The sequence below is a fragment of the Macaca mulatta genome, chromosome 6 (assembly GCF_049350105.2).
Source record: "Macaca mulatta isolate MMU2019108-1 chromosome 6, T2T-MMU8v2.0, whole genome shotgun sequence".
NCBI lineage: Eukaryota > Metazoa > Chordata > Mammalia > Primates > Cercopithecidae > Macaca > Macaca mulatta.
This window is the reverse complement of record NC_133411.1, coordinates 11,377,409-11,391,219: the sequence shown is the minus strand read 5'-3', so window position 1 is coordinate 11,391,219 and position 13,811 is coordinate 11,377,409. Positions and strand designations below refer to the sequence as shown.

Below are 13,811 nucleotides of genomic sequence, written 5' to 3'. Positions count from 1 at the left end.
TGGCATCAAATAGCCAAGTTGTGAATGCAACGAAAAAGTTCTTGAGGGAGATTAAAAGTGCTACTCCAGTGAACACGCAAATGATAGGAAAGTGAAAAAGCTTTATTGCTGATATGGAGAAAGTTTGAGTGGTCTGGATAGAAAATCAAACTAGCCACAGCATATCCTTAAGGCAAAGCCTAATCTAGAGCAAGGCCCTAACTCTCTTCAGTTCTCTGAAAGCTGAGAGAAGTGAGGAAGGTGCAGAAGAAAAGTTTGAAGCTAGCAGCGGTAGGTTCATTAGGTTTAAGGAAAAAGCAGCCATCTCCTGAGCATAAAAATGCGAGGTGAAGCAGCAAGTGCTGATGGAGAAGCCGCAGCGGGTTATCCAGAAGATCTAGCTAAGATTGTTAATGACGGTTGCTGCACTAAACAGATTTTCTTTTTTTTCTTTTCTTTTTTTTCTTTTGAGACGGAGTCTCGCTCTGTCACCCAGGCTGGAGTGCAGTGGCCTGATGTTGGCTCACTGCAACCTCTGCCTCCCGGGTTCAAATGATTCTCCTGCCTCAGCCTCCTGAGTAGCTGGGATTACAGGCGTGTGCCACCACGCCCGGCTAATTTTTGTATTTTTAGCAGAGACGGGGTTTCACCATGTTGGTCAGGCTGGTCTTGAGCTCCTGACCTTGTGATCCGCCTGCCTCAGCCTCCCAAAGTGTAGAGATTACAGGCCTCAGCCACCGCACCTGGCCAACAGATTTTCGGTATGGATGAAACAACCTTCTGTTGGAAGCTAGAGAGAAATCAATGCCTGGTTTCAAAGCTTCAAAGAATAAGCTGACTCTCTTGTTAGGGGTGAATGCAGCTGGTGATCTTAAGTTGAAGCCAATGCCCACTGGCCGTTCTGAAAATCATAGAGCTCTTGGCTGGGCGCGGTGGCTCAAGCCTGTAATCCCAGCACTTTGGGAGGCCAAGATGGGCGGATCACGAGGTCAGGAGATCAAGACCATCCTGGCTAACACGGTGAAACCCCGTCTCTACTAAAAAATACAAAAAAAAAAACACACTAGCCGGGTGAGGTAGCAGGCGCCTCTAGTCCCAGCTACTTGGGAGGCTGAGGCAGGAGAATGGCGGGAACCCGGGAGGCGGAGCTTGCAGTGAGCTGAGATCCGGCCACTGCACTCCAGCCTGGGCGACAGAGCAAGACTCCGTCTCAAAAGAAAAAAAAGAAAAGAAAAAAAAGAAAATCATAGAGCTCTTAGGAATGATGCCAGATCTACTCTGCCTTGCTCTGTAAATGGAACAACAAAGCCTGGATGACAGCACCTTTTTTTACAGCACGATTTTTGACTATTTTAAGCCCACTGTTGAAACCTACTGATCAGAAAAAGGATTCCTTTCAAAATATTACTGCTCATTGATACCACACCTAGTTACTACTCAAGAGCTCTGGTGGCCGTATACAAGGACACGAATGTTGTTTTCATGCCTGTCAACACAGCATTCATTTTGTAGCCCGAGGATCAAGGGGGTAATTTTGACTTTTAAGTCTTGTATTTAAGAAATACATTTCATAAGGCTAGAGGCGCCATAGATAGTGATCACACTGATGGATCTGGTCAAAGTCGATTCAGAACCTTCAGGAAAGGATTCACCATTCTAGATGCCATTAATAACATTCATGATCCATGCGAGGAGGTCAAAGTATCAACATTAATAAGAGATTGGAAGAAGTTGATTTCAGTCCTTTTGGATGACTTTGAGACTTAAGTGGAGGAAGTAACTACAGATGTGGTCGAAATAGCAAGAGAATTAGAAGTGGAGCCTGAAAATGAGACTGAATTGCTGCAACCCCATGATAAAATAGCAGTGATGAGGAGTCACTTTTGATGGATGAGCAAGGGAAGTTGTTTCTTGAGATGGAATCTACTACTGGTGAGGATGCTGTAAACATTGTTGAAACAATGACAAAGAATTTAGAATATTTTATGAGCTTAGTTGGTAAAGTAGTGGCAGAGTTTGAGGAAATTGACTCTAAATTTGAAGGAAGTTCTGCTGTGGGTAAAATGCTGTCAAACAGCATCACATGCCACAGAGCAATCTTTCGTGAAGGAAAGAGTCTATCAATGCAGCAAACTTCATTGTTGTCTTATTTTTAAAAATTGCCGCAACCACCCCAACCTTCGGCAACCACCACCCTCATCAGTGAGCAACTGTTAACGTCAAGGCCGGATCCTACGCCCATGAAAAGATTTTTACTTACTGAAGGCTCAGATGATCATTAGAATTTCTTAGCAATAAACTATTTTTTAAAAATTAAACAATTTTTTTGAAGATAAACCAGACCAAAATGTCAAGCAATAAAGGATTTTAAAATTAAGTTACATACATTGGTTTTTGAACAGTGCTATTGCACACTTAATAGACTCCAGTATAGCGTAAACATAACTTTTATATACAGTGGGAAACCAAAAATATTTGTGTAACTTGCTTTATTGCAATGTCCACTTTATTGTAGTGGTCTGGAACTAAGTATCTCCAAGGTATGCCTGTAAGTTCCTCCGTAAAATGCCAAAATTATAACTGAAATTATTTAAAGCTTTTGCTTTCTATCAAATGCCATCACCTTCTTAAAGTCAATTTTCTTTACCACCGTCACTAGCATTAGCACTAGCACTAGTACTAGTAGCATTCTTCCTCTCACTGCCCTCTCCCCCGACCCAGTTGGTTTTCCACTATGAAATCAGTTCTACAACTCATGTTAAGGGTCTTCAGGAATCAAGAACAAAGCCGCGCTGAGTGGGGGATACTGGTGATTGGCTGGCTGCCCTGAGGGTGACCCGCTGCTGTTTGCCAGCTTTCTGTGTGTCTTGGGTTCAAATTTGTACTGCACCGGAATAGATTGCCATAGTTCATGGATGTGGTGGGAAGAAAAATGTCCTCTCCAGGAATGTCCACATTCTAATTCCTGCACCTGTACAGATGTAATCAATGGGCTTGAGATGGGAGATTATTTTGGATTATTTATGTGGGCCCAGTGTTATCACGAGGGTTCCTATAAATTAAGAGGGAGCCAGGCATGTGAGAGAAGGTGATGTCAGGACGGAAGCAGAGATTGGAGTGATGTGGGATCCAGAGCCTAGGAATGTGGGCAGCCTCTGGAAGCAGGAAGAGACAAGAAAACCTGCCTGAGGGCCCCAAGAAGGAACGCAGGCCTGCCGGTTCATTTCAGACTGACCTCCAGAACTGTATGATAACAAATGGTGATTTTCTTTTCTTTTTTTTTTTTTTGAGATGGAGTTTCACTCTTGTTGCCCAGGCTGTAGTGCAATGGTGCGATGTTGGCTCACTGCAACCTCTGCCTCCCGGGCTCAAGTGATTCTCCTGCCTCAGCTTCCCAAGTATCTGGGATTACAGGCGTGCACCACCACGCCTGGCTAATTTTGTATTTTGGGAGTCCCGCCTTGGCCTCCCAGAGTGCTGGGATTACAGGCGTGAGCCACTGCGCCTGGCCATAAATGGTGTTATTTTAAACCATTAATTTTGTGGCAACTTCTTACAGCAGTTATAGGAAACCTATAATTGCATTCAACTCTGTTCTAAGTGCTTTACCTCCATCCACTCATTTCATCCTCACAATATCCCTGTGACCCCCACTTTACAGATGAGAAAACAGGTTCAGCAAGGACAAGGGATTCAGGGTCCCCTCATTAATGAGGTGGCAGAGCTGAGATCCTAACTTTGGCTGGCTCTGGAGGAGTCCTGTTTTTACCTCCTGTACTGTGCTCCTCATTAATCAATTTTAAAATCAATTTCAAGTCAATATTAATTTCAAAACCCTGAGATCTCATTTAAATGCATTTTAAAGGACAAATCTCAAGAGGATATTTAAGGTACCATTCATTTCTTTGTAATCAGTGATTGGGGTCTGCATTATTTTGTGTTTGTGATAGTACTAAAATGATCTTATTTTTTATTCTTTTTGGATCTGTCGTAAAAGTCTCTTTATTACCATACTTATTTGAGATATTTGGTAAAACCTGATTTTTGTCTCTTCTATTACTTTAAAATTGTGTTGGTGAAACCGGATTGTAGATGCCAGACCAAATTTGATGTGGAATCCTTTAATTCTACTTGAAATTGGGTAATAATTAGACATCTTTATGTTTGTTTTAAAAATAAGACAACAATGAACAAATAAACATATGTTAGCTCAGAACATAAAAATATGTAGTGCATGATTAAAACTTGTACTAATGGATATTAAATTAATAAATTGCTCAATAAGTTTGAGTACATTGTTTTCTAAGGATGACTCCTAGACACACAAAAAAATCAACATGTTGGAAAGAAAAGATTTTAGTCTTCTCGTGGTATTGAATAATGTTCTCCAAAATATCTTAATAGGATTTATTATGGGATCCTACACTTGGCATTTAGCTTGTATTCAGCTGAATTATCCTTTAAAAAGCATGAGTTTATTTGTCAATGAGAATTGTAGGAAAAAATACTCTCTTGGATTTCAGATTTGGTGCTATGTGTGTCTTTTCTGCTTGCTTTCATTCTAGGTATACCCCTAGAAACACTTACAGAAGAAAGTCAGTCAAGACATGTTCTACCTGCAAGTTTTGAAGCCAAGAGTTTGCAGAAAAGCAACTGGGGGTTCTTTCTTACTGGGCTTGTGGGTGGGACCCTGGTGGTTGTGTATGCTGTAGCCACACCGTTTATAACGCCAGCCCTTCGAAAAGTCTGTTTGCCATTTGTACCTGCAACTACGAAGCAGATTGAAAATGTTGTGAAAATGTTGCAATGCAGAAGAGGATCCCTTGTAGACATCGGTAGTGGCGACGGACGCATTGTGAGTTCTGCTAAAACATTTTAAGGTTTGGAACGAGAACTTAAAATTTCTGCTTTACATTTAGTAAGGCTTACACAAAGACTTACTAAATCTGACAGCTCGAAAGAGTGCTCATTTCATTTTGTGTTTGTTTGACCAAACTATTAAACTACCAGCATGTTTGGAATTCATTTTTCCCAGATGTAATTTGTTCTTAAAGGAGGAAGTGCGCTGTTGACATGCCAGGGGAAAAAGAACGGTTAACTGGTAATTATTAAATTGTCTGTTAAATACTTGGGCCGACAGAGGTGGCATGATGAGAAGAAACATGTTAAATCATGCAAACAACCCCATAGTTGTTTGCTTCTACATTTGTCTGTATTTATCCGTGTATAAGTAATAATTCCTGGGGGTAATATAGAGTTAAAATAAGAAAGAGCCAGTGATTAACCCTCACTAAGCCGAAGATCAGACTTTTTTAGCGAACTTCTCTCACTTGACCCCAGTTGGGCACCTATAAATAAAGACAAAAGGCCACTGACAGACAAGTGGGTGTCTCAGAGCAGGTTCCTCTGTGGGCAGGGTGGCACCATCCTTAGCCTTATCGCAGTGATGAGCTGAAAAGTTCCAGCAGCAGTGGGAAAGGCTGGTGCTATGGAAGCATTTAGTGTGAAGGCCAGCAGGACTCTCACCTTTCACCAGCTCCTACAGACATAGAGACTGATTTTGTGATTCTGAGCTAGAGTATTCAGGAGGAGGTTAGAAAGTTAAGATATTTTTAATTTAATTTTTTTTTTTACTTTTAAAATCGTGTTAAGATACACATAACATAGTGTTTACCATCTTAACCATGTGCAGGTGTACGGTTCAGGGTGGGAAGTACATTCACGTTGCCGTGCCACCGTCACCACCACCCATCTCCAGAACTCTTTCCATCTTGCAAAACTGAAACACTGCCCCAATTAAATAATAACTTTCTATTCCCCTCCTCCCCTCACCCTCAGGGAGCCACTATTTGTTTCTAAGAAATGTGTTAGTGGCCAGGTGCAGTGGCTCATGCCTGTAATCCTAGCATTTTGGGAGGCTGAGGTGGACGGATCACGAGGTCAGGAGTTCAAGACCAGCCTGACCAACATGGTGAAACCCCTTCTCTACTAAAAATACAAAAATTAGCCGGGCGTGGTGGCACACGCCTGTAACCCCAGCTGCTAAGGAGGCTGAGGCAGTAGAATCGCTTTAACCCGGGAGGTGGAGGTTGCACTGGGCCAAGATCATGCCACTGCACTCCAGCCTGGGCGACAGAGCGAGACTCCATCTCAAAAAAAAAAAAAGTATTGGTCTGTTTTCACGCTGCTGATAAAGACATACCTGAGACTGGGCAGTTTACAAAAGAAAGAGGTTGATTGGACTTACAGTTTAACATGGCTGGGGAGGCCTCACAATCATGGTGGAAGGTGAAAGGCAAGGAGGAGCAAGTCGTGTCTTACATGGGTGGTGGCAAGCAAGGAGAGAGCTTGTGCAGGGAAACTCCCCCTTATAAAACCAGATCTTGTAAGACTTACTCACTATCATGAGAATAGCATGGGAAAGACCTGCCCCCATTATTCAGTTACCTCCTGCCAGGTCCCTCCCACAACACATGGGAATTCAAGATGAGATTTGGGTGGGGACACAGAGGCAAACCATATCAAGAAATCAAAGAGAAAGTTTTAAAATCCGTATTTGAATGCTTTACGTATTTGAACGGTATCTTTGTGGTTTCTGAGAAAATGTTTTCTTGTAGCACTATAGTTACTTGGGAACTATCTTAGGTGGAACAGCTGAGTCAAGGGATGCTCCCTTAAAGAATGGGGCAGGACAGGACGGGCAGAGAGAACCCAGGACTGCCCCATATCCCTTCCACTCTCCGGAGGCTGGTGGGATTCCACAGTTGACTTTATTCGGATTAATTTCATTTTATTTTACCTGTTTTCAGTTTTGAGTGAATAGTCATTAACTACAAAGGAAATACGTAACTAATTGCAGATTTTTCATTGACAGATTATTTTTATTGCACATTATTACTTGTTCACAAAATCATCCTCCCCAACACATTCATTTCACTGCTGCTGTGCTAGCCCACTGATGGAGAGATGTAGTGGATTTTTAGCAATGTTTTGTTCAACCTCCCCGGGGGTTGGCTGACCTAGAATCAATTATGGAGGTGTTCAAAGTGAACCTGAATGTCTATTCTGATACTTGAGGTGAAATCTTTAACCAATCAAGAAAAAACTAAGTTACATAGGTTAACTATTACCTTGTCCACGAAGCTGTATCACTTTAGAGACACATTTTTAAATGATGTCTTAGTCACAGGAGGCACTTTTTGATTGGATGTTTAAACCATTGATAGGAGATATTCATATTGTTTGACCGTATATGTTCATTTTTTCTTCATATTTTGAATAAATCCTGCCTCTCTCCACAGGTCATAGCGGCTGCGAAGGAAGGGTTCACAGCAGTTGGTTATGAATTAAACCCATGGCTAGTTTGGTACTCCAGATACCGCGCTTGGCGAGAAGGTGTGCATGGTTCTGCCAAATTTTATATTTCGGATTTGTGGAAGGTATGTAAGGCAGAGAATGGCCCTAGAGAAATCCAAGGGAAAGTTTATTATTCAAAATTAGTATGACTGAGAACTGAAAAAATGTATTAAAAGAAAAATAATTAAAATCCATGTGAATATTCTGGCATAATGAAATGTGTAAAATTGATACATTTTACAAATAGTCTCCTTTAGAGAGAAGCTTAAAGTTTTTATGTATAGGTCTTGTGAATTCCAAGAATTTATTTACTAAATTAGTGTGTTCTAATTTCTGTTTCTTACAAAATAATGAGATTTTTCATCTCATTTGGAAATCCTATAAATTATTATTGATAAATATTAGACTTTTCCATTTGTGTGCCTGTGTGTGTGTGTGTATGCATATTCGTATATTTAGAGAGACACAGAGATGGGTGCTAGAGAATCATGCTGTCATGGTTATTTCTTATCCTCATAAAGTATAAGATACTTCCAAATTTATTTGTACTCTAAAAACTCTAAAAATGCCCTGTAATTTTGCTTTAGGAATGTTCCATAAAATGCTTTTTCTTAAATAAGAATTTTCCATTGTAATATTGTCATCAGTAGCTTACAAAAATTCACTTGAGTTTTGCTTGCATTGTTTTTTTATGCCATATGTGCATAAACGATCTCTCTATAGAGTAAATAAGACTTTTATTGGGCAATAAGAATTTTAACTGGCAAAGCACATTTTCCCCCGGTTTTTCAACTGAAGACCATTTTATTGCACTTTTTTCACATAGTATTTTAGAGAAGAGGAGGGAGACTCAAATTTTAAGGATGGTTCAACAACAACAACAAAAACCCCAGATGGTTCTGAAGTCTCTCGCGTTCTGGTGCAGCTGGTTTGGTGTAGAGTGGACTGGTGCAGGAACACGTGGCCCCGGTGCCACCAGCTGGTCACAGTGGGGTCACAGTGTGGTCACTAGCTGTCCGACACATGACCACTTGGGCGCGCCCTGCATGGAGTCGCCCTGAGGATGAGATGGGATGACTTACAGGGAAGCGTTTGGAAAACTGTAATGGATTGAATTAAAATGAATGAGAGCATGAATGTATTATTCTTTTCCTTGTGAAATCTTAAGGAGGGCCGCTCTTTTTAGGAATTTGTCAAAACCCACCGTTTGGTAAAACGGAAAACTGCTACCCATTTCTGTGAAACAAGTTAAGCTTAACATTTGGCTTTTTGCATTTAATCTACCGATTGTTTTCCCACCTTGTTCAGGTTACTTTTTCGCAGTACTCGAACGTTGTTATTTTCGGTGTGCCTCAGATGGTGAGTACGCACTTTTCTGCTCTCTCTTTGGGGTTAGATGATGTTGAAGGCCCTTCCAGCCGCAACACCACCACTCACCCGTGTGATGGTGATGGCCTCCCAGAGATTTTAGGGAACACTGGATTTCAGTTCATTGATTTAATAAAATAATTCAGAGTCTTAGAAGTTTAATCATAAAAGATTCAGTCATACTTTTAAACTTTGGCTTCAGATGAAATTCTCAATGATTTGCCTAAGCCTTAAACATTCCAGTTTGGAAGCTGCTTTCTGAGGTCCCCGTGTCTAATGTAGTTGGCAGTTTTCACAGCCACTCACTTCCACTCGGCTGAAGTCGCTCTGGAAAGTTAATGGGATGTTCCCTCTGAATTGATCATTCCTCCCATTTGGCAGGAAGATAATTTTCTGGGTGGATGAGCATTGAGTAGTTTCAGTTTACCTCAGTTTACTGATTTGCTAAAGAATGGCATATTGAACTTTGATTATGTACTTTCAGAAGTGAAAATGCCACAGTACTGCACTGAAAATGGCCCTCCTTAGCCTTTGGAAAGATGGTCATGGTGGGAAGCTTTTACTGTATTGCTGGTGCGCAGACCATGGAAGGAAATCCCTTTTCACTTTTCAGTCTGTCATTGTAGCCATCATAAAATTGGCAGAATTGGATGTTTGCTAAAATGCTACAATATAGCTGATAAGGTTTTAATTTTTTAAAAAGACAATTTTTTTGGTTTTTTTATTAATGCCTGCATTTTTGTATAAGACATTTCAGTGCTTGAGAAATGTATTTCTACTACTAAGACCTTCAGTATAATGCCATATTCTTTAATTTTAAAATATAATTTAGAAATGCTTTTGTAAAATACTGTTTTTTTTTTGAGCCAGGGTCTTGCTCTGTTGCCCAGGCTGGAGTGCAGTGGCATGATCTCGGCTCACTGCAACCTCTGCCTCCCTGGTTCAAGCAATTCTCCTGCATCAGCCTGCTGAGTAGCTGAGACTACAGGCGCTTGCCACCATGCTCAGCTAATTTTTTTATTTTTAGTAGAGGTGGGGTTTTGCCATGTTGGCCAGGCTGGTCTTGAATTCCTGACCTCAAGTAATCTGCCTGCCTCGGCCTCCCAAAGTACTAGGATTACAGATGTGAGCCGTTGTGCCCAGTCTTGTAAAATATTCTTGAAAGTGACAGTATCCTGTACATTTATAATTCTTATTATACCTAAAATTAAGACCAAACTTTGGTATCCAGCCTTTTCTTATAGAAGTGAAATGAGGTAGAAGGGCACACTCCCTGGTCATTTTTAAGAAAACTGATTGGGATCATAGATTGATATGTAATTTTGATGGTGATTTATTACCTGTGATGTTTGGGCTTTAGTTCTAAAATGGAATGTGTTCGCTTTTTGGAGACAAGTAACTTTAATTTGAATCCGTGCTTTATAGATAGAATGTTAGCATTTACTGGCAATTCCGTGCTGTGTGGAGAGGCAGGATGATGAAACCAGGGTTACTTGTCCCAGCGGGGGGGAGCAGTGGCCTTTGGTAGTCATCGTCACTCCAGGACCTGTGGAGCCGACTCCAGGTGCTTCTTACCATGTTTGAAGTAGACTGACTCACTTTTTGGAGCTGTTCAGTCAGGGGAAATAAGAGTCTTATTATTTATGAATACTTTTGTGATTAATGTCCATTCTGTATGTAGAGAAATCTGAAATAAGGAACATGTAGCATTTCACTATTCCCAAGGAAAATGGGGAGCAGCTGAAAGACACAAAGTGTCCACGTTCCCTGTCATAACAGAGATCTGGCCAACTCGCCGTCTCCATGCCGGTGGGTCGGTCAGGGGTGCGGAGGCCAGGATGACTTCTGTTGGTTTGGAAGGCGGAGTGTTGTGTGTGGAGGGCCCCACTTTCAACCTTCATTAAGCTGTGTCTCAGCAGAGGCCATGAGGGGGCGGGGCGTGTGCTGTGAACCATGGCCAGCTGCGGCTGGGTGACTCCACAAAGCCAGCGTGCCATGAGATGTTCCCATGGCAGCTGATGCCCAGATAGATACTCAGTGAGCCAGGGGAGCCTTGGGGAGGTCCAGAGCCAGGAATCCCTGGGGCTGTAAACCCTCACCCCTGTTTCTAATACCAGACTGATGATCCCTAACAGCTCTGTGCAGTTGTAGCTCAAAATCAGAGGTGCTGTAGCAGTTCCACACAAGTATGTATCTAACTGAAAAGGAGCAGGAATCCCATTTGGATCTGGTCAAGCCAGTCCTGGGGTTGTAAACATCCACGTTTAACATGAGCTTATGCACCAAGAGCATCTTTTCAAAGTGCAGAGCAGACCAATCTTGTTCTCGTGAAAACCCTTCTGTGACTTCTTGCTGTTTTTAGGGATAAGGTCCAAACACTGTGGCCCTGAGGCTGGCGTGCAGTGGCCCTTGCTCCCTTCCAGCTTCCTCTGGGCCATGCTGCCCTCAGCTCTCTGTACCAGTCCTCCGTCCTTCTCTTGGCCCCTTGGACCTCACCATTGCTGCTCTTCCCAGAGCCTGGGGCTGTGTCCTTCCCTCTGACTGTGGTCTCCCTGGCTCTGGACTTCGTTGGTGAATAGCACTGACAACTTATGGGCCAGCTGTCTTTTCCTCTGCAAGGCAATTTTTTTTTTTTTTTCCCGAGACAGCAGAGTCTCACTCTGTCGCCTAGGCTTGAGTGCGGTGGCGCATCTCAGCTCACTGCAAGCTCCGCCTCCCAGGTTCACGCCATTCTCCTGCCTCCGCCTGCCGAGTAGCTGGGACTACAGGCACCTGCCACCGCGCCCAGCTAATTTTTTGTATTTTTTTAGTAGAGACAGGGTTTCACCATGTTAGCCAGGATGGTCTCGATCTCCTGACCTCATGATCTGCCCGCCTCGGCCTCCCAAAGTACTGGGATTACAGGCTTGAGCCACTGTGCCCGGCCTCTGCAAGGCAGTCCTTGATGCCAATGAGGCGAGCTCCAGTGGCCTGCTTTGCACTCACATAGTATCTTGTTGCCCTGTCCTTAGATGAGTTATTGTGCATTTCTTTGTCTGAAGGCTTCGACAGTGCTTGCTGTGTGCACTGCACCATCAGCTCGGGGGTAGGGAGCAGGCCTGTCCTCTTCCAGCTGGCCCAGGCCTCCAGCACTGCAGCACTGGCACAGGCATTGCTTGGTAAACGGTCGTTGAATGAATGAATGTGGTCTGAGTATACCCAGTATTTATACTTTTCCCAGAAAGCTATCTACTTTCATAACTTCAAAGAATGACTAATTTAATTTTAGTTACAAATTCTGTTCTGAATTTTTTTTCTTTTTTTTTTTGAGACAGAGTCTCACTCTGTTGCCCAGGCTGTAGTGCAGTCATGTGTGATCTTGGCTCACTGCAGCCCCAGCCTCCTGGACTCAAGCGATCACCTGCCTCAGCCTGCCAAGTCACTGGGAATACAGGCGTGTGCCACCATGTCCGGCTAATTGTTTTAGTTTTTGTAGGGACGGAGTCTCACTATGTTGCCCAGGCTGGTCTCGAACTCCTGGGCTCAAGCATTCCTCCTGCTGCAGACTCCCAAACTGTTGGGATTACAGGCATGAGCCACCATGCTTGGCTGTTATGAATTGATGAACAAAAATATTATCATTATGTTCTAATAAAGAAAAATGACTCATAGCTGAATAACTTTTTCTTCCTTCCTTCGTTCATTTGACAAGCGTGGCCACTATAGCAAGCCCTGTTCTAATCACTTGGAATATTTCAGTGAGTACGAGAGAAAACACGCCTGCCCCAGGTGCTCATATGCTAGTGGGGAGAGCAGATATTACATGAGACGCCTATAGAAGATGCATCATACAGCAGAAGCCAAAGTGCTGTGGAGCAAAGCAAAGCAAGGGTGGGGTGGGGCAGGGACAGGATCCCTGCAAAGGTGACCTTTGAGGTTAGGGAGGGGGCTTGCAGGGAAAAGCGCCTTGGACAGGGTGGGGGGCAGTGCGGCAAGCAGGCAGGTATGGCGTGAGTGTGCGTGGGGAGGTCAGAGAGGAAGCAGGATGGGAAGGACACCAGCCCTTGGAAGGACAGAAGCCTTGAGTGAGCAGAGAGGAATGCATGCAGGGCTGGCTGGGCTGGAGAAGGGTCACAGGCTGCCATGTGGAGGCAGGGGTGGGTACAAGCTGGGAGACAGGTTATAAACTCTTGCAGATGTCCAGGCCATGGAGTAACTGGTGAGAAGCATCAAATTCTGTGTGCATTGTGAAGGTAGAATCCACAGGACTAGCTGGCAGATCTAACATGGGGAGAGAGGCAAAGGCGGGGTCACAGGTAGCCCCAGGGTGTTGGCCCAAGTTACTGGAAGTTTGGAGTTGCCTTAGGAAGTGGAAGCTTGTGTCTAGCACCTTAGACCACTGGGCCATCCTGCCACATGCTTGGGGTTGCCTTGAACTATGCTGGGGAAGGTGCAAGCGGAGCTGGCTAGGAAAGTCAGCATGTGCATGTGATGTTTGGGTGTGCATGACATCAGGCTGGCAGTGGTGGGTGAGAAGGAGTCTGGGGTTCGGGCCAGAGAACGGGCTGGAGATGTACGTTTGTTGGGTATCAGCACACGTGAAGCCTGGGAGTAGCTGAGATTCCCTGGGGAGCACGAGGATGAGCCGTTGAAGACCTGAGCTCTGGACCCTGGCATTAGAGGTCTGGGAAATGAGGGGCAACCAGTAGGACTCGGAGAGGGGAGCCTGGGGAGGAGGAAGTGCCAGGAGTGAGTTACCCTGGTGGTCCAGTGAAACCGGGGTTCCTGGGGGGCGGGGTGTGTGGCAGGGCTAGGTTATCTTATACCTTTGAGAACTATGTTTAAAATTTTGTAGACATAATTAGAATAGGATGAGTTCATGTCACTTTGAAACCTATAATTGTATGAATAATTTTGAATTCCATTAGGCAGACATGACACATCACGGCTTCTCTTTGTGTATGATATCAAGCACCAGATTCGCTGCATATTTATGTGTAATTTAGTCAGTTAATTTCTTATGATGGAAATAGCTCCTTTCATTTTTAGGTTTATCTTGACTTAGCATATGACAATCATTTGGAAATAAAAGAAACTATAAAAGAGAAAAGAATAATAGCATCATGAAT

At 43.4% G+C, this 13,811-nt stretch overlaps 1 protein-coding gene across 14 annotated transcripts in view; it reads left to right on the top strand.

Moving 5' to 3' along the window:
• The window catches only part of ATPSCKMT (ATP synthase c subunit lysine N-methyltransferase), a 187,611-nt gene that overhangs the window by 6,031 nt on the left and 167,769 nt on the right, over positions 1-13,811 (top strand). For 9 of the 14 annotated variants that reach the window (XR_013418265.1, XR_013418264.1, XM_078004605.1 and 6 more), the window contains exons 2-4: positions 4,545-4,834; positions 7,281-7,418; positions 8,644-8,694. Coding sequence is in view for 12 of the 14 variants with exons in the window: in XM_078004605.1 (XP_077860731.1) it covers positions 4,545-4,834; positions 7,281-7,418; positions 8,644-8,694 (479 nt within the window). In the remaining 2 variants the exon portion in view is untranslated. Of the gene's footprint in view, positions 1-4,544; positions 4,835-7,280; positions 7,419-8,643; positions 8,695-12,017; positions 12,265-13,811 lie in introns of those variants that run through there. The other 5 variants (XM_078004613.1, XM_078004614.1, XM_078004610.1 and 2 more) reach the window with 3 other exon arrangements.